Source organism: Camelina sativa, chromosome 9 (assembly GCF_030686135.1).
Source record: "Camelina sativa cultivar CO46 ecotype springtype chromosome 9, ASM3068613v1".
Lineage (NCBI taxonomy): Eukaryota > Viridiplantae > Streptophyta > Magnoliopsida > Brassicales > Brassicaceae > Camelina > Camelina sativa.
The window spans coordinates 43,021,289-43,040,932 of NC_141888.1; the positions used below are offsets into that span (position 1 = coordinate 43,021,289).

At 35.2% G+C, this 19,644-nt stretch overlaps 5 protein-coding genes across 7 annotated transcripts; 2 read left to right on the forward strand and 3 right to left on the reverse strand.

The window, feature by feature from the left end:
* The first annotated feature begins 1,333 nt into the window (after window positions 1–1,333).
* LOC147939420 (uncharacterized) lies at window positions 1,334–1,777 on the forward strand. The gene has a single exon (XM_087465948.1). It carries the CDS (start codon window positions 1,334–1,336, stop codon window positions 1,775–1,777), a length of 444 nt encoding a protein of 147 aa, XP_087322074.1.
* A 570-nt stretch (window positions 1,778–2,347) lies between these two features.
* On the reverse strand, window positions 2,348–4,029 carry LOC104714760 (serpin-Z1-like). The gene is made up of 2 exons (XM_010432216.3): window positions 3,514–4,029; window positions 2,348–3,180 (listed from the first exon to the last, which is right to left on the reverse strand). The coding sequence occupies exons 1-2, from the start codon at window positions 4,027–4,029 to the stop codon at window positions 2,473–2,475; spliced, it is 1,224 nt and encodes a 407-aa protein (XP_010430518.1). The 3' UTR covers window positions 2,348–2,472.
* Window positions 3,219–6,611, reverse strand: LOC147939421 (serine/threonine-protein phosphatase PP1 isozyme 3). Its single transcript, XM_087464251.1, has 4 exons — window positions 5,772–6,611; window positions 4,935–5,494; window positions 4,567–4,776; window positions 3,219–4,480 (listed from the first exon to the last, which is right to left on the reverse strand). The coding sequence occupies exons 1-4, from the start codon at window positions 5,947–5,949 to the stop codon at window positions 4,466–4,468; spliced, it is 963 nt and encodes a 320-aa protein (XP_087320377.1). The 5' UTR covers window positions 5,950–6,611; the 3' UTR covers window positions 3,219–4,465.
* Window positions 6,612–7,344: 733 nt separating this feature from the next.
* LOC104714763 (uncharacterized) lies at window positions 7,345–11,348 on the forward strand. Of its 3 annotated transcripts, none has more exons than XM_010432218.3 (7): window positions 7,345–7,897; window positions 8,144–8,449; window positions 8,756–8,881; window positions 9,358–9,698; window positions 9,822–10,344; window positions 10,444–10,476; window positions 10,565–11,348. In XM_010432218.3, the coding sequence occupies exons 1-7, from the start codon at window positions 7,702–7,704 to the stop codon at window positions 11,050–11,052; spliced, it is 2,013 nt and encodes a 670-aa protein (XP_010430520.2). In that variant the 5' UTR covers window positions 7,345–7,701; the 3' UTR covers window positions 11,053–11,348. The 3 variants fall into 3 exon arrangements, with proteins under 3 accessions (XP_010430520.2, XP_087320375.1, XP_087320376.1); XM_087464249.1 differs by having other exon boundaries at window positions 7,388–7,897; window positions 8,150–8,449; XM_087464250.1 differs by lacking the exons at window positions 7,345–7,897; window positions 8,144–8,449; window positions 8,756–8,881 and adding an exon at window positions 9,198–9,271.
* A 6,347-nt stretch (window positions 11,349–17,695) lies between these two features.
* LOC147939422 (uncharacterized) lies at window positions 17,696–18,166 on the reverse strand. The gene has a single exon (XM_087465949.1). The coding sequence runs from the start codon at window positions 18,164–18,166 to the stop codon at window positions 17,696–17,698; it is 471 nt and encodes a 156-aa protein (XP_087322075.1).
* Between the last annotated feature and the right edge of the window lie 1,478 nt (window positions 18,167–19,644).

The following is a 19,644-nucleotide window of genomic DNA, read 5'->3' on the forward strand; positions in this document are numbered from 1 at the left end:
TTATTAATCAAAGAATTCGATGTAGTAGTATATGTGATAGAAGAAGGAAAAGTTCAATGAGACATCATCTATCTTAACATTTTTGAAGTACATTTTTGTGTCATCCTTTCTTATCTTTGTATCTAAACAAGTCTCAACTAAATTCTCTACAATCTTTATAACCAAATACAATCATTTCCTTATTTGATAATATTAATTTCCTAAAATCTATCTACCTAATTTAAAGCAATATGTTACATTTAAATAGAATTATTCTTTCACTTTTATTTAATCTTATATTTAATTATTTGAATTACTATTTAATACGTAAAGTTAATAAAATTTTAGATTTTTTTAGCATATGATGTGATTTGAATTTTTATAAACAGGTATATATTTTAAAAATTGTTTTAGGATTTTTGTAACCAAACAAGTATTTCCAGATATATATTATTTTATATTTGAGTTATTTTAATATATAATAAATATTTACAATTAAAAGTTAAAATAACATGCAATGAAATTATATTGTTCAAATGATTTAGATCAATACGAATATAAATTTAATTATCATTAATTTGGTGTTACACAGGTAATTTATCATTTCATTATTTTGCTAACATTATCAACATTAGGATATTAGATATATTAAATTGAGTAATTTATGATAATATGGAGAACAAATTATTTTGCGGTAAACTGTGGGTTAAATCCTATAATTAACAGTCAAATACAATTATATAATCTTACACTAAACAAAACTAACACATAAATATATAACTTAAATTTTGATCTATTTGTTATAAATATTTGACTGTTAATTTCTTCAGAATGCATGGAATTATTGATTTATAACAAATAAAATATAAAAGGAATGAACCGTGGTGTACCACAGGGTAAATCCTAGTCTAATATACATATATGATATATATTTTCAGAAAGAAAAAAAAAAAAAAAAAAAACCTCGCTTAATTATAAATCCTTCTCCTAAGTGAATTTAGAAACCCATCTGGACCTCTATAAATAAACGAAATAATGCAGCAACAATCATCAGAACACAGAGACAATAGAGTTTTTTTGTACGTAGTCATTGCCTAATCAGTGAATCATATCAAGCTTCGGTATTATACGATATGGATAGCATCTCGACGAAATTTAATCTTAGCTATATATCTAAGACGCAGACCGTGAGTTCCAAAATTTCAGGATCCTTCTCAATAAGTATCCGAGAAGTTGAGCGGACTCTTGTCCGGAGTCCTAACGGTCGTGAATTTCTGGCTTCCCAAAAACTCGTAGCGGAGAAAAAAGAAGCAGCAATAGATATCCCATATATTTTCCTTGCTAGTGAAGAAATATGCAGAGGATATCTGGCTATGTTGCTTACCAAGGCAAAGTCCACGTGCCGGTGGCTCGACAGTGCATCGTTCCAAAAATCAGCAGAGACGCGGTTAGTATGAGCCGCCGCCTTGGAGAAACAGGGGAAAGAGGCTTCTTGCTTGAAGCTGAAGTTGAAATTGCTAAGGAAACATGGCTGGATAACTGGTTAAGCGCCAAGGATTATGACTCTCAAGGTCGTCTAATACCAATGGAACAAGACTGCACAATCTGTCTGGAAGAGTTATCATTAGATGGTGGTCAAAAGAAGATCATGAAATTGTGTTGTTCCCACAACTTCCACACGGATTGTATTCGGACGTGGCTGCAGCGCAACCACTCGTGCCCAACTTGTCGTGACGATGTCCAGAATCCCCGACCGCAAAAAAAAATGAAACATATGATATTATTGGCTGAAAGTTAATAGACAAAAGGAGGTTTTAGTCGATCGTTTCCATCTATGAAAAACACATTTGTGCTTTAGGCCACAATTGTAATCTAAAGGCCACATGTAATTAACACATTTTATTATGGTGGTTTAAGCAAATTTCCTAAATCTTAATGGCTCATCTAAAGAGACCGACACTTTCCTACCTTAATATTCATTAGACTTGGCTTTCCTTCTTTTACCTATCTTTTGTATTTCACTAGAAACAAATGAGAGAAAAAATCATATAAATTTGTTGTTTGCTAAGTTTGCTTCCTTTCTTGACAATTAAGTTATAAGATCATAACTCTAAATTGAGATCGGAGTCCATCATCATCAGAATGCCACAAATATTATGTTTCTTAATACAAATGTATAAAAATGTAATATAGATTATTAATTAACCAAAAATTACAACTTTGACGAGGACACTTAATTAAAAATATAAAGATACCAAATTTGATCACAGTTACGTCAAATCAGTGACAGCGAACAACTGAGCATGAGCTAAAAAAACCTAAACTAAACTATAAAATCCCTCCTCAACTCAAACCAATTGTCGGTTTCTAAATATAATTGCTTGAATTAGAACATGAACTAATTAAACCCAAAACTACCAAGGCATAAACTTGACTTCTCTCTTTACCAAAGCAATTAAGATCAGAACCCGGTTAAACCTGATATGAGCCCGTCTAAGAAGATTTTTTCGAAGGATCGAAGATTTGACCAGCGAACAAAATAGTTCCGGTTTTGTCTTCTCTAATCAAGAAAAGAAATGGATGATCAGCCACAAAATCGATCTTAGGAAGAGTAGAAAAGCTGTATCGCACCATAGCAGTGGCAGCAGCAGCTCTTGCACCTTTTTCATCGATCTCGACGCAAGCACTATGGTAAATATGAAGCTTTTCTTCTTCCTTGGAAGCCTTAAACATGAAAGAGATTTTAAACTTTGGAATAGTGATGTTATCAACTTTATCTTTGTGATACGGAATGTGTTTATCCACGAATCCAGGAGTAGATGTCATTTTCTTCACGAGTTCATCCAATCCATCTTTCTTGTCTGGCAGATAGAAATACATTGAGAATTCACGATTGGTATCATCATCGCCTTTTCGGTATGGGAGCCTGAGGACCTTGAAACCATTGTAAGCCTTAACGTATTGCTCCTCTTTGCTGCTCATAAATGGTACAGACACTGACGAGCCATTGACAAGGTGAAACTTTTTGTTTTTTGTACACCATTTCTGAAATGGTTGAGCCCAAGCTCCTTTGAAGTACAATGCGTTTCCAGAAACCTCATTGGTTTCGCTTTCAACTGATCCAGGAGGAAGAAGGTTTGTGATGAGACCATTTGTCTGATCTGCAGCCCATTTATTCACCTCAAGACGTATTTCTTCAGCCTTCATAACAATAAAACATGTCAATAAAAATCAATGAATTTGTTTTCTTTTTTTTTCCTAAACATTGAACTATTAAAAACTGTCTTTGAAACATTAAAGAGTTTTTCCTTAACTGTCTCATAATAATTTCATTATTTGGTTTTAAGGTTTCTTTAGGGTTTTAGGATTTGTTATAGACTTTATGGTTAAGCAGTTTGTATTCAAGAACAAACAATCTTTATATATAAACCCTAATTAAGAAACCAAACCATATATGATCATGTAAACTTTCATAAATATATTTACAGGTTATCCGTTAAATTTAGAAAACTGAGTAGCTAGGGGGTACATTACCTTAGATCGGAAATCAACTTCAGCGTAAGTAGCCTTGAAAGATTTCTCTATCAGATCCTTAAACGGATGATCAACTGGGAGTGTTTGCTCCACCCAAAAGCCATTAATATACGAGAATTTGGGGCCACCGCTTGCACTGCCGTCAGCAAAAACCACCGTAGCGATCTCGCTGAAGACAGCTTTAAGCTCGTCGGAGATAAAGCCGTAGCGGGCAGCCATCATTGTGTATGCGGAGTTGATTGATGCCGGAGAAAAGATGAAGTTAGAGTTTCTTGCTTTTGAAGCTATTAGTTCACCCATAAGGGCCAAATCTTCGTCGTTTCGCTTCTTTATTGCTTTTCGCAGATCGATCTTTGACAGAGAGGGACTTGGGATTACTTGGGAAGGATCTGCTGTTTTCGACGATATGCTAAGTTCTTGTATAGTCATCTTTGGATGAATCCTTGAAACAAAGGTCATCCTTGGATTCATCCTTACAAGAAAGGAACTTGCTACTGCGAATCGTTGAGCTATCATCTTTTTAAGTTTTCCGCCTAGTTCTTCTGAGATATCATTTGTGTGTGCAGATGTGTATATAGAATAACTCTAATGCAGAACAGCAGAAGGTATAAGATACCTAGTTTCTAAGATAGAGAGAACTAGGGTTTTGCTAATAAACGAAACAACGTGCCGTTTTTTTTCCAAGAGACGAGGAACATTATAATTTTCATTTAGAAGTTTTGACAAAAAACAACATAAAGTGTGTATCTCACAGAGAATATATCTCAGATTCACATAGCTCAAAGACATGTCAAGTGATCCAGAGTAGTCAAGGGAAAAGACAGAAATACTCCCTTGCCAAAGTGATCCAGAGCAGAGGAAGAAGAAGACAGTTTGATAACACTTCAGCTCAAGCAAGTGTCTTGAACCAAGAAACATGGAACACACAAAACAGAGTTTATGGGATTTCTCTTCAGCCTTTTCCACCCTAAAGAGAAACAAAACAATGAGATGCGTAAGGAGAAAGGCCCCTAATAAAACTGCTGTACCATTTGAAGCTTTAAACAATCTCACCTTGCGAGGTGGGGTTCCTCTCCTTCCTGCTTTGCCAAATCCGAAATTTCCTTTCTTCTCAGATGCTTTAAGGATCTGAAACGAGCACGTCAAGGAATCATCCACACTCATCATTGCTCCTGCGTTATCAAACTCTCCACAGTAGTTTGGGGCCGAGAATATCGTTACTAGCTGTCTATTTGCAAAGAATTCATACCCGTCTTCCACAACCTAAAGTGAAAAAAAACAATCAAACTTCAATGGGTTAAAGTATTCGTCCATAATTAGTAAGTCATAATAATAAGCTTTGAGTAACACTATAATGAGAAGTTGAAATGCCACAGATACATGTCTAAAAAGGGGTTTTCCTCAAGCAAGCAAAACATCACCTGATGAGCTCTGCAAATTAAGTCAAGGTCATGTGTTTGAAGAAACTCCTCGACTTTATCAACCCCAAAAGTGTAAGAGACGCCCCTGTCATTCTCTCCCCATCCTTCAATATCCTTGTCAGGATCAGACCACAAGAGATCACATAGCAGCCCATGGTCAGGAATGTCAATAGGACGAGCAATGTTCCTGATCTCATCCAAGTGCTTCAACTCAGGGGATAGCCCGCCGTGCATACAGAGGATCTTTTCATCGATAAGAGCAGCAACAGGGAGACAATTAAAGCAGTCAGTAAAAATCTTCCAAACTCGAACGCTATATCTCTTCTTGCACTCGTCATAGAATCCGTAAATACGGTTAATCGAAGCACACTCATGGTTGCCACGTAGAAGAAAGAAATTCTCTTTGTATTTGATCTTGTATGCAAGAAGAAGGCATATGGTTTCTACACTCTGCTTCCCACGATCTACATAATCCCCAAGGAACAAATAGTTTGCAGCCGGTGGGTAGCCACCGTACTCAAACAATCTCAATAGATCCGAGAACTGACCATGTGTATCTCCTGTTAAAAACATACGACGAAAACAAAACCATTATAGAAGTACTACTACGCTCACACAAGCATCAGATTCATATGCATTTATACAAAGCTCTAACCAAGTTCTGCTATCAAAGAAACACAAGTTTGACCAATCATCATCATCATAATACAAATTCCTCTAAATAATTTCAACAGCTCTCTAATTAGCTAATTAACCTCAAGTTCTATTCTAATGACCAAAACGTAATCAAGGAACAAAGATTGTAAAGGAATTGTGGTTGGTAATATAATGGAATACCACAAATCTTGATAGGAGCCTCGAGTTCGAGGAGATTAGGTTGACTGAGAAAGATCTGTTTAGCGGTAGAACAAAGATGTTTAATCTCAGCCTCCGTGAACTGAACCTGCTTCGTGGTCTTCCCGTTCTTCGCTCCTAGTAACCTCTTTATAACATCATCTACCACACTATCTTCCATCAAAAAAAAAACTACAATAACCCCTTCGAATTCGAAACACCGGCGGGATGGGATTGAGATAAGAGTTTTTTTGTTTCCGTCTTCGACCTCCAGTTTCGGAGCTCCGTTTCCGATCAAGGTTGTTCAGAACCACCACCGTCGTCTTCGTACAGACTCAATAGAGAGAGATAAAGAAGAGAGGGTTTGTGAAGAAGGTAAGAAGAAGAAGAAGACGGAAGAGGAGGAGCCCTAGACGGCTAGACAGAGAGAATCGGCTAGAGAGAGAGACAAGGGGGAAGGAGAAAAAAGGAAAGCACACGTGCGGCTCGTGTGTACCGGAAGGGACGGCTTCGTCTTTTGACCAAACTTTATTTCTTTCTTAACAAAAAACAATTTTGGCATTTAAATATGTTTTTATTTTCTTTTTGTCAAATGCGGCTAGAGTGTTTTGTTTTTCAGAAAAATAAAACTAAACTAACATTTCTATATTTTGTGAATCGAAACAAATCAAATAAAGAGTTCGAACTAAAAAATTATTTTACTTTTTCCAAACGGATAATTTGAGTTATACATTTGGTTGACCAAAACAATGAACAATACTATATTTTTTTTATTTGAAATCCGAATAAGTGGATTAAAAAAAAACTCCCGACTCCATTTTGTTTGTAGAATCTTTTATCAATATGTTGTCTCTTGAACGTGTCCAAACGTATACTTAAATTATTTAGAAAACGTAACGAAGACTCTGCCAACGCTTATCCACATATATGTGTCATAAACCAATAAAACCACACAAGCATATATATATTTTATGTACAAACATGGGAGATCCACTAATATGCACTATTTGGCACAATACAATTGTTCTTCTTCGTATAATCTAGGCCCAATTGGCAATTGCTAATCCAACATTTACGTAAAGGTGCAGTTTAGCACTAATTTGGATTATAAGTTCTCTTTATTTTGTTCATAAAAGATAGGGATTAGTAAATGGTGGTATTACATGTTTTAATTTTATGTCTTTTTTTAAGCAAAAACTAAAGAAAAGAAAAATAATAAAAAAAGAAACTATTAAAACGGAATCCACACAAATCTAACGGCGTTCATTCATTTCATATATTCAAGATAAGGGGTAATTCCGTCAAAAGATAATATAAGTCCCGACACACCCCCCGCTCCAAGCAAAGCCACCTGAGAATCTTCCAGTGGCATTTTTGGAAACTCAAATGAACCAAGTGAGTTTTTTCACTTGAATACGTGTCACTCAATTAACCAGCTAGATCACGAAAAACCTCGTCACCACTCTTACATCCAACGGCTCTAAACTCTCAAATAATGACCGGTACGGACGAGCTCACCGGAACAATCTCACCGTCCGACGGCTTATCTAAAAAAAACAAAAGACAAAGTTAATTTCCCGAAAACTATAAATACTCCAATCTTTTTTCTCTCTTCTTTCACTTTTCTTTTTGCCCTAGATTTATTATACACCATCCCCCCCCCCCCCCCCCCTCCCCCCTCGATTTACGCAGCCGCTCCATTTCGTTCTCTCCTCCTCTTCTTCTTCTTCTTCTTCTTCCTTCATCGACAGAACAAAAAAAGCCCCAAATCAATCGCACTCTTTTTAGCTCACTTCAATCCAGAAATTTCTGCGAGTTTTTAGCTTCCTTACAGCTCGCTCGAATCGAACTATCTGGGTTTGCTTTTAAAGGAGATGATGATGAGTTTGTTTAGCAGCTTAAACGGTTGCGATGTTTTCGATTTGGGTTTGTGATGGATGGGTTAGAGGTTTCTTGTCCTGTGGATGTTTCGTTGCCGGCTAAGCTTATGGGATCTGAAGGGTGTGGTGGTGGAGTTAGGGTTTCCTCTAATAATAAAGCAGATAACAACAACTCTGACAAGGCTCGTGTCTCTATTGGTAGTGTTAATTCTTCGATTGAGCGTTGTAGTGCTTCAATCAACAAGAAAGGTTAGTTATTTGATCATCTCTTTCTCTTCATTTTGACTTTCACATTTCATTTGGGGATATTAAGTTTAACTCGATTTGGGGCTTCATTGGATTGACTAGTGAGTATAGTTTATAGTCGTAGATCCAAATGTGTGTGTTTGTTCTTGCTACTTTGGTAATAAGACATATCTATCAGAGTTTGGTAAATTTGTAAACTTTTCAATCATTGGTTGGATACTTTTCGATTTACTCGTCTACTTGTTTCAGTTGCAGGAAGTAGCAGTGGGGCGTCGGATTCATCGTTATGGCGCAAGTTAATGCATTCACACGACTTTGTACATGATAGGCTTACCAAACTTCGAGTTGAAAATTCGTCCGAGCCTTCAAACGGTTATTCACCAGTTGCCAGTCCAGAAAGTGCTGAGTCTCCTAGGAAAAGAGGAAAACTTTCGAGGAGTAGTAGTAATGGGACTTCGAGAAGGACTAAATTGATACTTTTAGATGACACGGTTACCATACCAAGAGATAATGACACCAAGGAGATGTGTGGGCAAGGGTCTACTACTTTCTTGGGTATATCTCAGGCACTCAAAGTTTTGCTTTTTCTTTTCCTTTAAAGAGGTTAACATTGAGAATTTGAAACTGATGATTGTCTTGACCATCTGGAAACAACAAAGTTCTGTGCGATTTTTAAGAAACTCTTGTGATTTCCTTGTCTGCGGTATATGCAGTCATCTATCTAGTCAATAGCATGATGTTTTTGAAGAATATGTAATATGTTGGTGATAGTTGATTGGTTCACCCTCTGAAAAAAATGTCCTTTTGTATCAGTTTGGCTTAGCTTAGGTTACTTATTACCTTCTGTTAATTGCTAAACAGATAAACCGTTAGTGGTGAAACAGCGGACCAGTTGTAATGGTAAACGAGGTGATAGGAGGATTTCTAAAGTTCCCACGAGAACTTTTTCAACAATCAGTTCAGCGACTGGCGAGTATGCATTTTTCGGTACGTGACTGCTTCTGAATTAGTCTCTTCCTGTGGTATCCAATAGAGTAATGCTAATTCAACAGTTGACTCCTCAACCTGGTCCATTTACTTTGGCTAGTTATTATATTTTTTTTGTATACTTTCAGTTCTATAGATTGCGTCGTCTGAATTTTGATGTGATTTACAAATGAACCTGGTCTGAGGTAGCTTTAGACGTTCCCTCAGTCACTTGTTGTGATTTTTAGTTTTTTTTTTTTTCTTAATCATCTCTGACATCACATTAAAAAGGTTTCATTGGCTGACATATTCTTTGCATCGCTAAGGTACCAAAGGGACAGTGTGAGAGTCAATAGCACCTGTGCATTTCACTTCTAATTCATTAAAATGCGGCCTTGTTGATATAGCAAGGTCTCGTCAGTATATCCTCCTCATGTGAAAATGCTCTGAACTTTTTCCTAGTGTTGTGTCTACCTCTTAATTTTCCTTACATGCAGGTGCCTATGGCCTGAAGCCTGAAATAAATGACGTTACCAAACTCATTGAAGATTTGTCATTAAAAGATCTTCTTGAAGGCTCTTATGAGTGTCCTTCTTTGGGAAAAGACAAGATGAAGAAATTGGAGAATACTAATGACACTTTGCTCAGTGTGTTCAGAAATGTTTGGTCCATTGTACCAACTAGGAGGCCTGTTCAATCACAAAGCTCTACAGAATTAGAAACTTGTCTCAGCAGAACCTTGAGTTCACCACCCAGCTCTGTCTCTGCTTCACTACCAAATGGTGAAAACACCGATAAAGTAAACGCTCTGGATGGAGATCTGTCCTCATCTTCCAAGGTAGATTTCTTAATTCAACATTTTGAAGTTGCATACATATTCTCATTTGACCTGTAAGTATAACATGACTTTTAATGGTTTTGTTGCTATAACTTGAAAGTGATCTACTCTTTGTTTTCTCAGGATCTTTGTATGAACTCTGATATTCCTTCCACTCCACTTAGTTTTCCATTATGTGACGCTAGTGATGTATTAAAAAGATTAGGCCTTCCACCGCCAAAAGATTTAGACTCTCTGCTCCAAGATGCATCAAAACCTTCTCAGAACTCTAAAAACAACTCGGACCAGCAGCGTTCTGCTAAACAACTACCTCCTCGTAGTGGATTGCCACATTTCCCTTGGTCACAGGCTTTTAATGGGAGCTCTAGAACCAACTCAGAAGCAGCAAAGCTTGTAACCGGCAAGACACTTTGTCAAGGACGATGGCTAAGAATACCCGACACTACTATGGGTTCTACAGAGGGTGTAACTGATAATTTCGCCAATCTGGAATCACTCACTTTCAACCAAAACTTAGTCCCTCCACTACAGAAGCAAACTATTACTGGAACTAAGACCTGTCAAACAATTTTCGCTAACACCACGTTGTGCCAGTGCTCAGAAGCATCTGTTTCTACCCTTCCAAAAGTTTCCATTGTTCCTAAAGGTAGAATCTGTTTCCCCCCTTTTTATGCTCTTTCTTTTCTGACGGCCCCCTTTTTTTACTCCTAACTAAAACTATACAACATCAATTCATCAAATGCAGAACCAGAGGGATCAGGAGATGTTCAAGATGATGGTATGTTTTCACATGATATTACTGATTACCTCATATTTTATCAAAAATCCTCTTCTGGTGTCTGATGATGATGATATTTTGTGTACAGCTCTTTCCTGTCCACAGCTATTAGCAGCTGCTCAAACGCTCTGTGACATTGCAGTCCAATCCGCAAAACACAATAACCCAAATGGAATCCTCAGATGGCCGAATAAGCTCTCTCAGAAATCCATGAAAGCCCGCAAAACCAAACTACTCGAAAAGCCTCCCGAAAGGCACAAGACAACTGTTTCCTCCTTCGATCATAACTCAAGCAACTACAACAATAACAACAACCATGTGAGAAAAGATTCAGCCGCAGAGCATAATCATCATCATCATCATCTTAAGCCTTCAAAGAGACTGAAACTATCAACAATGGAGAACAAGAAAGGAACATTCCCAAGCTCATCATCATCCCCAATAGAATCACATAGAAAACATTCATCTTCAAGCAAGTTCAAGAATCACTCCCGTTTGATGCCGCCGCCTCCACCACCAACGAGAACACTCCAAAAGTCATCCATGTATCCTCATAAAGCTCGGAAATTTCCATGAACCGGCTGAACATAAGAGTGGTGGATCCATATAAACCAATCTGGTTTACTCAAGAAACCGGCAGGATTCATTTGTAAATATGAATGGTGTCACGGTGTAAGGTAAGTTCATCTCTATGTGCACAGTTTAGGTGCAGAGGACTATATATACATATATATATAGTTTATATATGTATTGCCTTCAATGTTGTAACGTTTTATATTCAGTTGTAGTTGTAGCCACACAGTTCTTGTAACGTCTGTTGTGTTTAAAGTTTTCCGTTCTACGAGCCTAATGATGAAAATTAAAAATCTCAACTTCAGCGTCTTGGATTGAGCATATTTATGTAAACCATACAATTCTAATATAAAAAGAACCCACAGTTCAATACTTTCCGTTCTTCTAGTGACAAAGCTAGACTTTCCAGACACAAGTGTAGCCAATTTACCAATTACCACAACTTGAATTAGTTTGAACTTTCCAGACCTATACACTACACTTAAGCGAACGACCATGCAATGGAATCATTTAAAAACCTAGTGACCGAAGCTATACGTAATACAAATTATACACCAATATCGCATACCCCATGACGACGGTTTCAACTTTCCTAAAGCCAAAACTTGATGCTCCTCAAAACCATATCATTGACAATACCTACCTTGTATTGTCTCTCCACCGATTCATACCCTAGATAGTTCCTCACCAAATAGAGGACGTTTTGCCGCTTTGTTACCACGGTCGATATATACAACGATTATTGGTGAGACTAAAACACATCTCTCGCATTGTGTATGAGTAGGTCATGACTAGCCATGACTAGAGCTTCTGCAGTACAAGGGCAAGCCAGTTGTATAGAGCTTAAGGATATGAATCATACGATTGAATTTTTTTTTAGTCAACCAAAGTAATCTTTGTTTCTTGTAGAGATGTAAATATTCACACCACACATGTGTAAATGTGGTTGCATATTAAAATGAATATTACACTTTAAGATATAACAATACTTGGGTTCACCCCTAGGGGTGAACCTCTCCATTCACCCCCTAACAAAATAAGGCAATAAAATCTGTATACATTATTATAAAATAAAAAAACTTAAACCGCACTTTAATAAACCCAAACCGACATATATAAAATCTAAATCCTAACCATCTCATTTGTGAACCCAAACCAATATATAATTTCGTTCTACTTATAAAATCTAAACCCTAATCATCTCATTTGTGAACCCAAACCGACATATAATTTCATTTTAATTGTGAAATCTAAACTCTAACATCTCATTTGTGAACCCAAACCGACATATTATTTTGTTCTACTTGTAAAATCTAAACTCTAACTATCTTATTTGTGAACCCAAACCGACATATAATTTCGTTCTAATTGTAAAATCTAAACCCTAACCACCTTATTTGTAAACCCAAACCGACATATAATTTCGTTTTAATTGTAAAATCTAAACTCTAACCACTTCATTTGTAAATCCAAACCGACATAATTTTATTCTAAGTTTAAAAATCTAAACCAAGCCAATATTTAACTATCCTTAATTAAAAGTATACAGAATTTGTTTCCTTAATTTGGTTTGCTTTTTAATTTAATTTAAATTTAATTTTAAAATAAGATATTAGATGGAAGATTCTGATTGGCTGAGAGAAGAGGGGTGAATGGAGCCTAAGTATTTTTCTTTAAGATAATGTATTAAATTTGGAAAGCCATCATGAAATCGGTTCTAATTCAAACTTATTCAGTCGCTTAAGTATGTGGTGTCACACCGATCACTCACGATCGGTTAAGCTTTCTATTATTAAATACTTTCTATAAAGATTTGTCAAATTGATTGTTTATTTAATTCGCTAACTTTTGAGTTTTTCACAAAGGAACAGAGGAATAGAGCCAACAGAAATTTTACCAACATTTCACCTTTTTTCCATATACGTAGTGTCTTTTGATCTTAAATCAAATTGAGACTTATCTGTTTATATATGACATTTATCACATTTATTAGAAGATGTTACATCTCATAAATAATATAAATAATGATCTATCAACTATAATAGATACATCGTATATAGATCATTAGATCTCTTTCAGATGAACAATCCAATACACATATTTTATCTGACGTTTAGAGCATGTTACTCACTGAAACTTCTTATTGCCGAGCATCAATATATAGAAAATATGGAAAACTCTACAATGTAAACACTTTGAACATTTTTCAATTCATTAAACCAAAAGCGTTTCCGCACAATCAGAAGATAATCTATAATAATTATATATTTTGTTCTTACTAATTAATACCATTTATAGCTTTATTTCCTTTTCTATTTTTCTGTTGTGAAAGTAGGATAATTGTTTTTGATGTAAGTTAGTATTAAATTTAAACAATTCTTGTTAGTTATCTCTTTGTATATCACTACTCGAATTTAAGAATGCATGTAGTAGTTAACAGCCAAAAGAAAAATAAATATAAATTACAAATTATGAATCATCTCTAGTTAAGGAGTTAGGGAGATAAAGAGGAGTTGATGATACTTCAAAGTCAAATAAGCAACTACAGTAAATGATTTCAAGGAGTAGCTGAAATTTAATTAAATAACGACAAATCAAAATAAAGTAAGATGACATAGATTCTCTCCTATGTACAGAAAAAGTGGTTGTGTTGTGTCATTGACTTAGGAAGATATATGGTGGGCCCATTTGTCGCACTGTATTGGGCCTCGATCACGTAATTTTCTTCTAGAAGCCCAAAAATTTGTGTGTTTCTACTATATGCATGAAATGTAAAATATTATTAGTTCAACGACGTAAACATAATATAGACTTCGTGACAAAAGTAAACTTTGAAATACACTAGACAGTTAAGTTATTCGTAGTTGTTATTATCCGATTGACCTTATATATATATATATATATATATATATGATCGGTATACGATCAGTAATAGAATTTTCAGAAACGTTGAATAACCATTAAGTTAATAGTATTACTGATCGATGGTTATCAAAGTTTCTAAAAAAGAAACGAATTAAGGCTATATGACTATATATATCTCATTAAGCAAGGATATAAAGGATTACTTGGTTACAAAACTTAAAGCTAATCTGTTATATTCCAAAAACGCTTGGTATTATTAATCAATAAGTTAACTAATTGCTGTAATTAACAGCCGTGAAAAGCATATATATGATAACGTCAAGTTCGAAAACCTCAAAAGTCAAGAAGGTGGGTTAACTTTCCTTAGATATAAGAGACAATGCTAATTATACACAAACATAAAAGTGATTGATTTTTAATTGTAACTTGGGTTGGTAAAGTACTCATATCACATTTTATTGCTATTATTCAAGAATAACATATGCGACAAGTTACGTACTTTCGTTCGAAAACTATAAAAGTGCAGAAGATTTGGAAAACAAATGTCCAAAAGTTATATATTTTATATATGTTAACTAGTTTTATGTGTGCATGTGTGTACGTCTATACATTAATACACACACCTTTTCTATGAAATAATACGAGTTTGTTCAAACACCTCTGACTTTTGTTCAACCATATAGAATATTACACGACCTTTTCGTAATTTGTAGTGGTTTTATTTCGTCAAATTGAAATTGATACCAAAATTAGGTGTAACGTGAAAAACGTAGGTTTTATTAAAATTGAGATTAGTTACGTATGAAAAAAAATAAAGTTATGTCTATATAGCATCTAGAATCAAGCTTGACTTTTGCATCAAATTAATTTGACAATATCTTATAACAAACATATAGAATATTAACGAGCATTGAGTTTATGTTATCATCTAATAGTATATTATCGTTTTCAAGCGTTTGTAGATGTCAATGAAGGATGATGAATTATGCATGATTTTCATATGTCAAAAGAAGGGTGTGTGAATTATAAACTATACGTGTTATATTTGTTTTTTTTTTTGAATATATACGTGTTATATTTGATCATTTAACATATAATAATTCATCATATTCTTTGTCCTTCTTTACGATATTTTTCTCGAACTTACGTTAAGATCAAGGAATAATTTGTATAAGTTATATTAAAGCTACCGGGCTCTAGTATGAGATATGTATCCCTATAAATATTACCAAAGCATTTGCGATAAGTTTAGTACTCACGAGTTCTAGTATATATATATGAGTTAATTTCTGAAGAAATTTTTTTTTTTAATATCAAATAGGGTCGAACACAACATCACAATTAAATAGTTTTCAAAATGTCGTGCTTTGGTTCAATTCAGTAATCAACAAATATACATGTTTGGTCGATACGCAAGCATTTCCCCGAGACTAACGAAATGAAAGGAGACAAACTTCATCAAGAAACCACCTTATATTAAAACTTAAAAGGAAATAATTAAATATTTCGTTTCAAAGTTTATAATGTTTACTATGTCTATTAGTTTGTTGGTAAGTCGCACTCTTAAACAAGTTTCTCATGTGTAGTAAGTGCATGAAGATGTTGAAACATTGCAGGCATACATATACATATATATGTCATATATATCAAATTGTAACTTTGTAAATAGTTATTCAATTCTCATTCATTTGTCTTCTAAAAATCGGATAGACAACATGACTAGAACAAATATATACGATTCATTAGACTAAAACAGAAAATAAGTTGTTTAAGTAGACCCTTACAGAAATAAACGTGCTTCTATTTTAAGCTAAGCACTAACCCATATAGATTTATTGCTTAGATGTTAAACAATTCTAACTAGTTACTAATATGTACGTTTTTAAATAAAAGGAACTAGCTACTAATATAATATTAATGTATGTGTATATTTAGTTGTGAAATTAAAGCTTTAACGTAATTACTCTTATCAAAACCTACTTGCAATTATTTAAAAATGAAATTTAAAAATCTTTCTTCGTAATTTGTCAAGTCACACTAGCCGTCGCAAGCTTGGCATTTAGCTCGAAGCCTCGAACGTATATAACCAGTGTATAGTTTTATATCTTTAATTAGAATATAACGATCTTCTATGATCATCTTGAAATTCAAAAACACATATATAACTCAACCGATTTGAATAGAACATGTTTAAGTATAACCATATTTGAATTGGAATCTAGTTTTACGCTTGGAGAATATTTGGTTTATACGCTAGCTACGCGCATCATATCAACCACATATTCGTAAGGTTGATCCGTCGATTCATTAAAAAAATATTGTCAAATGAATAACTTAACTACTTAAGAAAGAAAAAATACTATAAAAGAAAGTGTTTGGATTAGTTGATATATCAAAAATCCGGGTTAACAAAAGAAAATATATTGTAAAAATTAGTAATAATCATTATACAAGTTCCTATAAAAGAAGGTTTTTTTGGATGATTTGATATTTTTCACTTTCAAATAAAAAGAGTTATACAAACTGTTATAAGTTAATATATATAAATATGATTTGGTTTTATTTTTTTCTGTTTCAAGTATATAATGTTTAACTCTTCCAAAAGTTTCAAAATACACGGCTGGCTACTTTTTTTTTTTTTTGTAATTCTACAGCTCTTTTTCATATTTAAAGTATAAAGTTATATCAAAGAGGATGTTATGGGATGGATAGTATGAAACCTCTGGAAAAATAAGGTTTGTAATGTTTTTTCTAACGTGCGATATTACATACTTATATATTATTTCTTATCACTCATGCATTAAATAATCAAATATATAAAAAGGTTACTCTTTATAGAATAACACCATATTTTAGTACTAGGTAAAAAACATTCAAAATCTTTTCACATTTGACTTTCATACTTGGAGTTTTCTTGTTTGTTTTACTATACTTATGATGCACGACCCATGGTACATTTTCAATCTAATCAAAAAGACTAACATCAATCTATTAGTGAAGCACTGAAATTACAAAATGCACTGCTATCAAATTTGATTTGTTCTTCTTAACAAAATAGATTGTTTTCAAAAGTGAGAATAATATTTGTAGTCGTGGACTTAAAACAACAATAACGCTTGCATCCACAAATGATATTCAAAGTCGTCCTTCTTGTTTTTCTCTCATCAGTTCACAAACAAGCACAACTTTAGTTAACTATGATAAAAACGCGTCGGACGAAAAAGGAAACAAAGTAGACTTGCTGAGAAACAACAGTCACACAATCACTATAGATTTAAAATATTCCTTTGGTCGAATTACTTGGAATTAACATATCCGAATTGTTGCTTTTCTTTAGTGGCCTTTAAATATTTGTATAAGAACATTCATTCACGTTTAATTCGATGATTTTCTTATCAAGTATTTATAAATAATTTTGATTAGTATATCAATTTTGAATGCAGATCAGTTTTGCTAGAAATTGATATCCAAAATTTTTTTTGTCACAGAAAATATAACAATTATAACGTATTGCGAATCGGCAATTTTAGTGCTTATTACTACTAATGAGTTTCATTCTTATTAACTCAAAATGTTGAGCTTTTTTACACTTATTGAACGGCAAACTATACTACTATAAGAAATGTTTAAATAAACATAGCATTATCTAAAAAAAAACACTCCAATAAATATATTTCAGTTTTTTTTTTTTTTTGTCATCTGATAGAACTTCAAGGAAAAATAGTCTAGAAAAGTACAACCGAAGATCAAAAAAGAAAGACTGAAAGACTGAAACAGAAAACTAAATCGCCTCATGTCTCACTTGATTGTGGAGCCAAAAAGGCCCTCCAAGTGAGAGATAAGACTGAAGTCTACCATCCCTTGTTACACTCTTCGCAATTGCCACAGCCACCGTGTTTGCAGAAGCCGCAACCGCTGAAGCACTCCAAGACATGAAGTTTGATAACTTCTCATGTATGTTACTCAGGAGAATACTGAAACGCGGCCAAGCAGAAGGACAGTTAATCGCCTCTATGACCATCCTGTTGTCCAACGCAAGCTCGACTTTGTCAATATGTAGAATAAGTAAAGCATCCAATGCCCACAGGAGGCATTGCAGGGCCGCTACAATCCGGGAATCCGCAGGTGAAAGAGCATTCCTCGCATGGTATAGAATCTGGCCAGTCTCATCTCGCAGAATCCAAGCACCACCATTTAGACGCGACGAGTTGTACCATGAAGATCCAATATTACACTTAACATACCCAGCCATCGGCTTTATCCATTTCTTTTCCACATTACCTTGCTTCATAGGATCTTGTGCCGTGATATCTACTGGCCGAGACTGAGCTTCCTTCCACTGAGTAGCATCTTCCTGTGAAGACTAACTCTCTTATATCTCCATTTTTTCCTTGGAACATCATAGTGTTTCTATGTTTCCAGACCCCCCATAGAATCCACGGAATCGCTAACCTTACAGAACTGGGGATCTCCTCATCCTGTATGACCTTGAGCAGGTGTTCCCAGTTTATGTCAATATTCGTAGCAGAGAAACCACCAATAGGGCTAGGAATATTGGCTAAAGCCAAAGCTTGTCGAGCCACCGGGCATTCAAACAGCAGGTGACAAATAGTTTCAGTAGTTGAGCCACACCTCAAACATCTCGTATCTCCACCACAACCTCTTGATGCCAACCGTTCAGAGACTGCTAAGGCACCGGACAGCATTCGCCAGAGGAACGTTCTGATCTTGGGAACAGTTTCCACCTTCCATACGCTTGCCTTTAATTCATTGAGTTTAATCAAATCATCAGAACGAGACTCGTAGAGTGTAGAAAGAGTCTGCACCAGCCAGTATCCACTTTTAACCGAGTATGAACCTGACTTTGTGTATGGCCATATAAATCTATCTCGATGATCAAGCTTCAACCGCATAGATAAGATCCGCTTAGCATCATCTATAGGACACAAAGAAAGGACCTTTTCCTTATCCCATGTTGCAGCGCCTGGTGTTCTGAGGTCAGCTACTTTCATGTTGAAATCAAAGAAAACCTGGGACCGAAATGGAGCTCGTGGATGTTTGTCCATTATCCATTTATCTCTCCAAACCAATGTATCATAACCGTCGCCAATCGACTTCATCAGACCAGCCTTCAGCAAATCACGCCCATGAAGAATGCTTCTCCATGCGTAAGATGGTCTCGATCCAGTACCACACTCAATGATAGATGTTTTGCGAAAATATCTACTCTTATAAAACCTCGTTACCAAAGAGCCAGGGTTATTAAGAATGCGCCATGCCTGCTTGGCCAATAAAGCCTGATTAAAATCTCCCAGGTCCTTGAAACCCAACCCACCTTCTGACTTTGATTTACACAACTTCTTCCACGCAACCCAAGCAATCTTCCGCTTCCCTTGGCAATTACTCCACCAAAATTCACACATCGCACTCGTTAACTTCCTGCAAAGGTTTTTACTCAGCCGAAAACAAGACATGGCGTACACCGGTAATGCCATAGCCACCGCCTTCAATAACACTTCCTTACCACCCAAAGATAGTGACTTAGCAAACCAACCCTGCAGTCTGTTTTGGAGCTTATCACCAATGAAACCCAATAGCGCCTGTTTAGACCCACTAAAACACTCAGGCAATCCTAAGTAAGTTCCTGTACCACCCTCCTCATAAATGCTTAGTGTTTGCTTAACAACATTCTTTGTTTCCTCACTTATCCTCTTCCCAAAAGTAACAGCG

Coding starts and splice junctions, on each gene's coding strand:
- LOC104714760 (XM_010432216.3), bottom strand. CDS start 4,029: ATGATAGCTCAACGATTCGCAGTAGCAAGTTCCTTTCTTGTAAGGATG. Junction 3,181..3,513: donor AAGTTGATTTCCGATCTAAG/GTAATGTACCCC, acceptor ATTGTTATGAAG/GCTGAAGAAATACGTCTTGA.
- LOC147939421 (XM_087464251.1), bottom strand. CDS start 5,949: ATGGAAGATAGTGTGGTAGATGATGTTATAAAGAGGTTACTAGGAGCG. Junction 5,495..5,771: donor GGCTCCTATCAAGATTTGTG/GTATTCCATTAT, acceptor TGTTTTTAACAG/GAGATACACATGGTCAGTTC. Junction 4,777..4,934: donor TAATTTGCAGAGCTCATCAG/GTGATGTTTTGC, acceptor TTTTCACTTTAG/GTTGTGGAAGACGGGTATGA.
- LOC147939422 (XM_087465949.1), bottom strand. CDS start 18,166: ATGGCTGGGTATGTTAAGTGTAATATTGGATCTTCATGGTACAACTCG.
- LOC147939420 (XM_087465948.1), top strand. CDS start 1,334: ATGCAGAGGATATCTGGCTATGTTGCTTACCAAGGCAAAGTCCACGTG.
- LOC104714763 (XM_010432218.3), top strand. CDS start 7,702: ATGGATGGGTTAGAGGTTTCTTGTCCTGTGGATGTTTCGTTGCCGGCT. Junction 8,450..8,755: donor AGGGTCTACTACTTTCTTGG/GTATATCTCAGG, acceptor ATTGCTAAACAG/ATAAACCGTTAGTGGTGAAA. Junction 8,882..9,357: donor TGGCGAGTATGCATTTTTCG/GTACGTGACTGC, acceptor CCTTACATGCAG/GTGCCTATGGCCTGAAGCCT.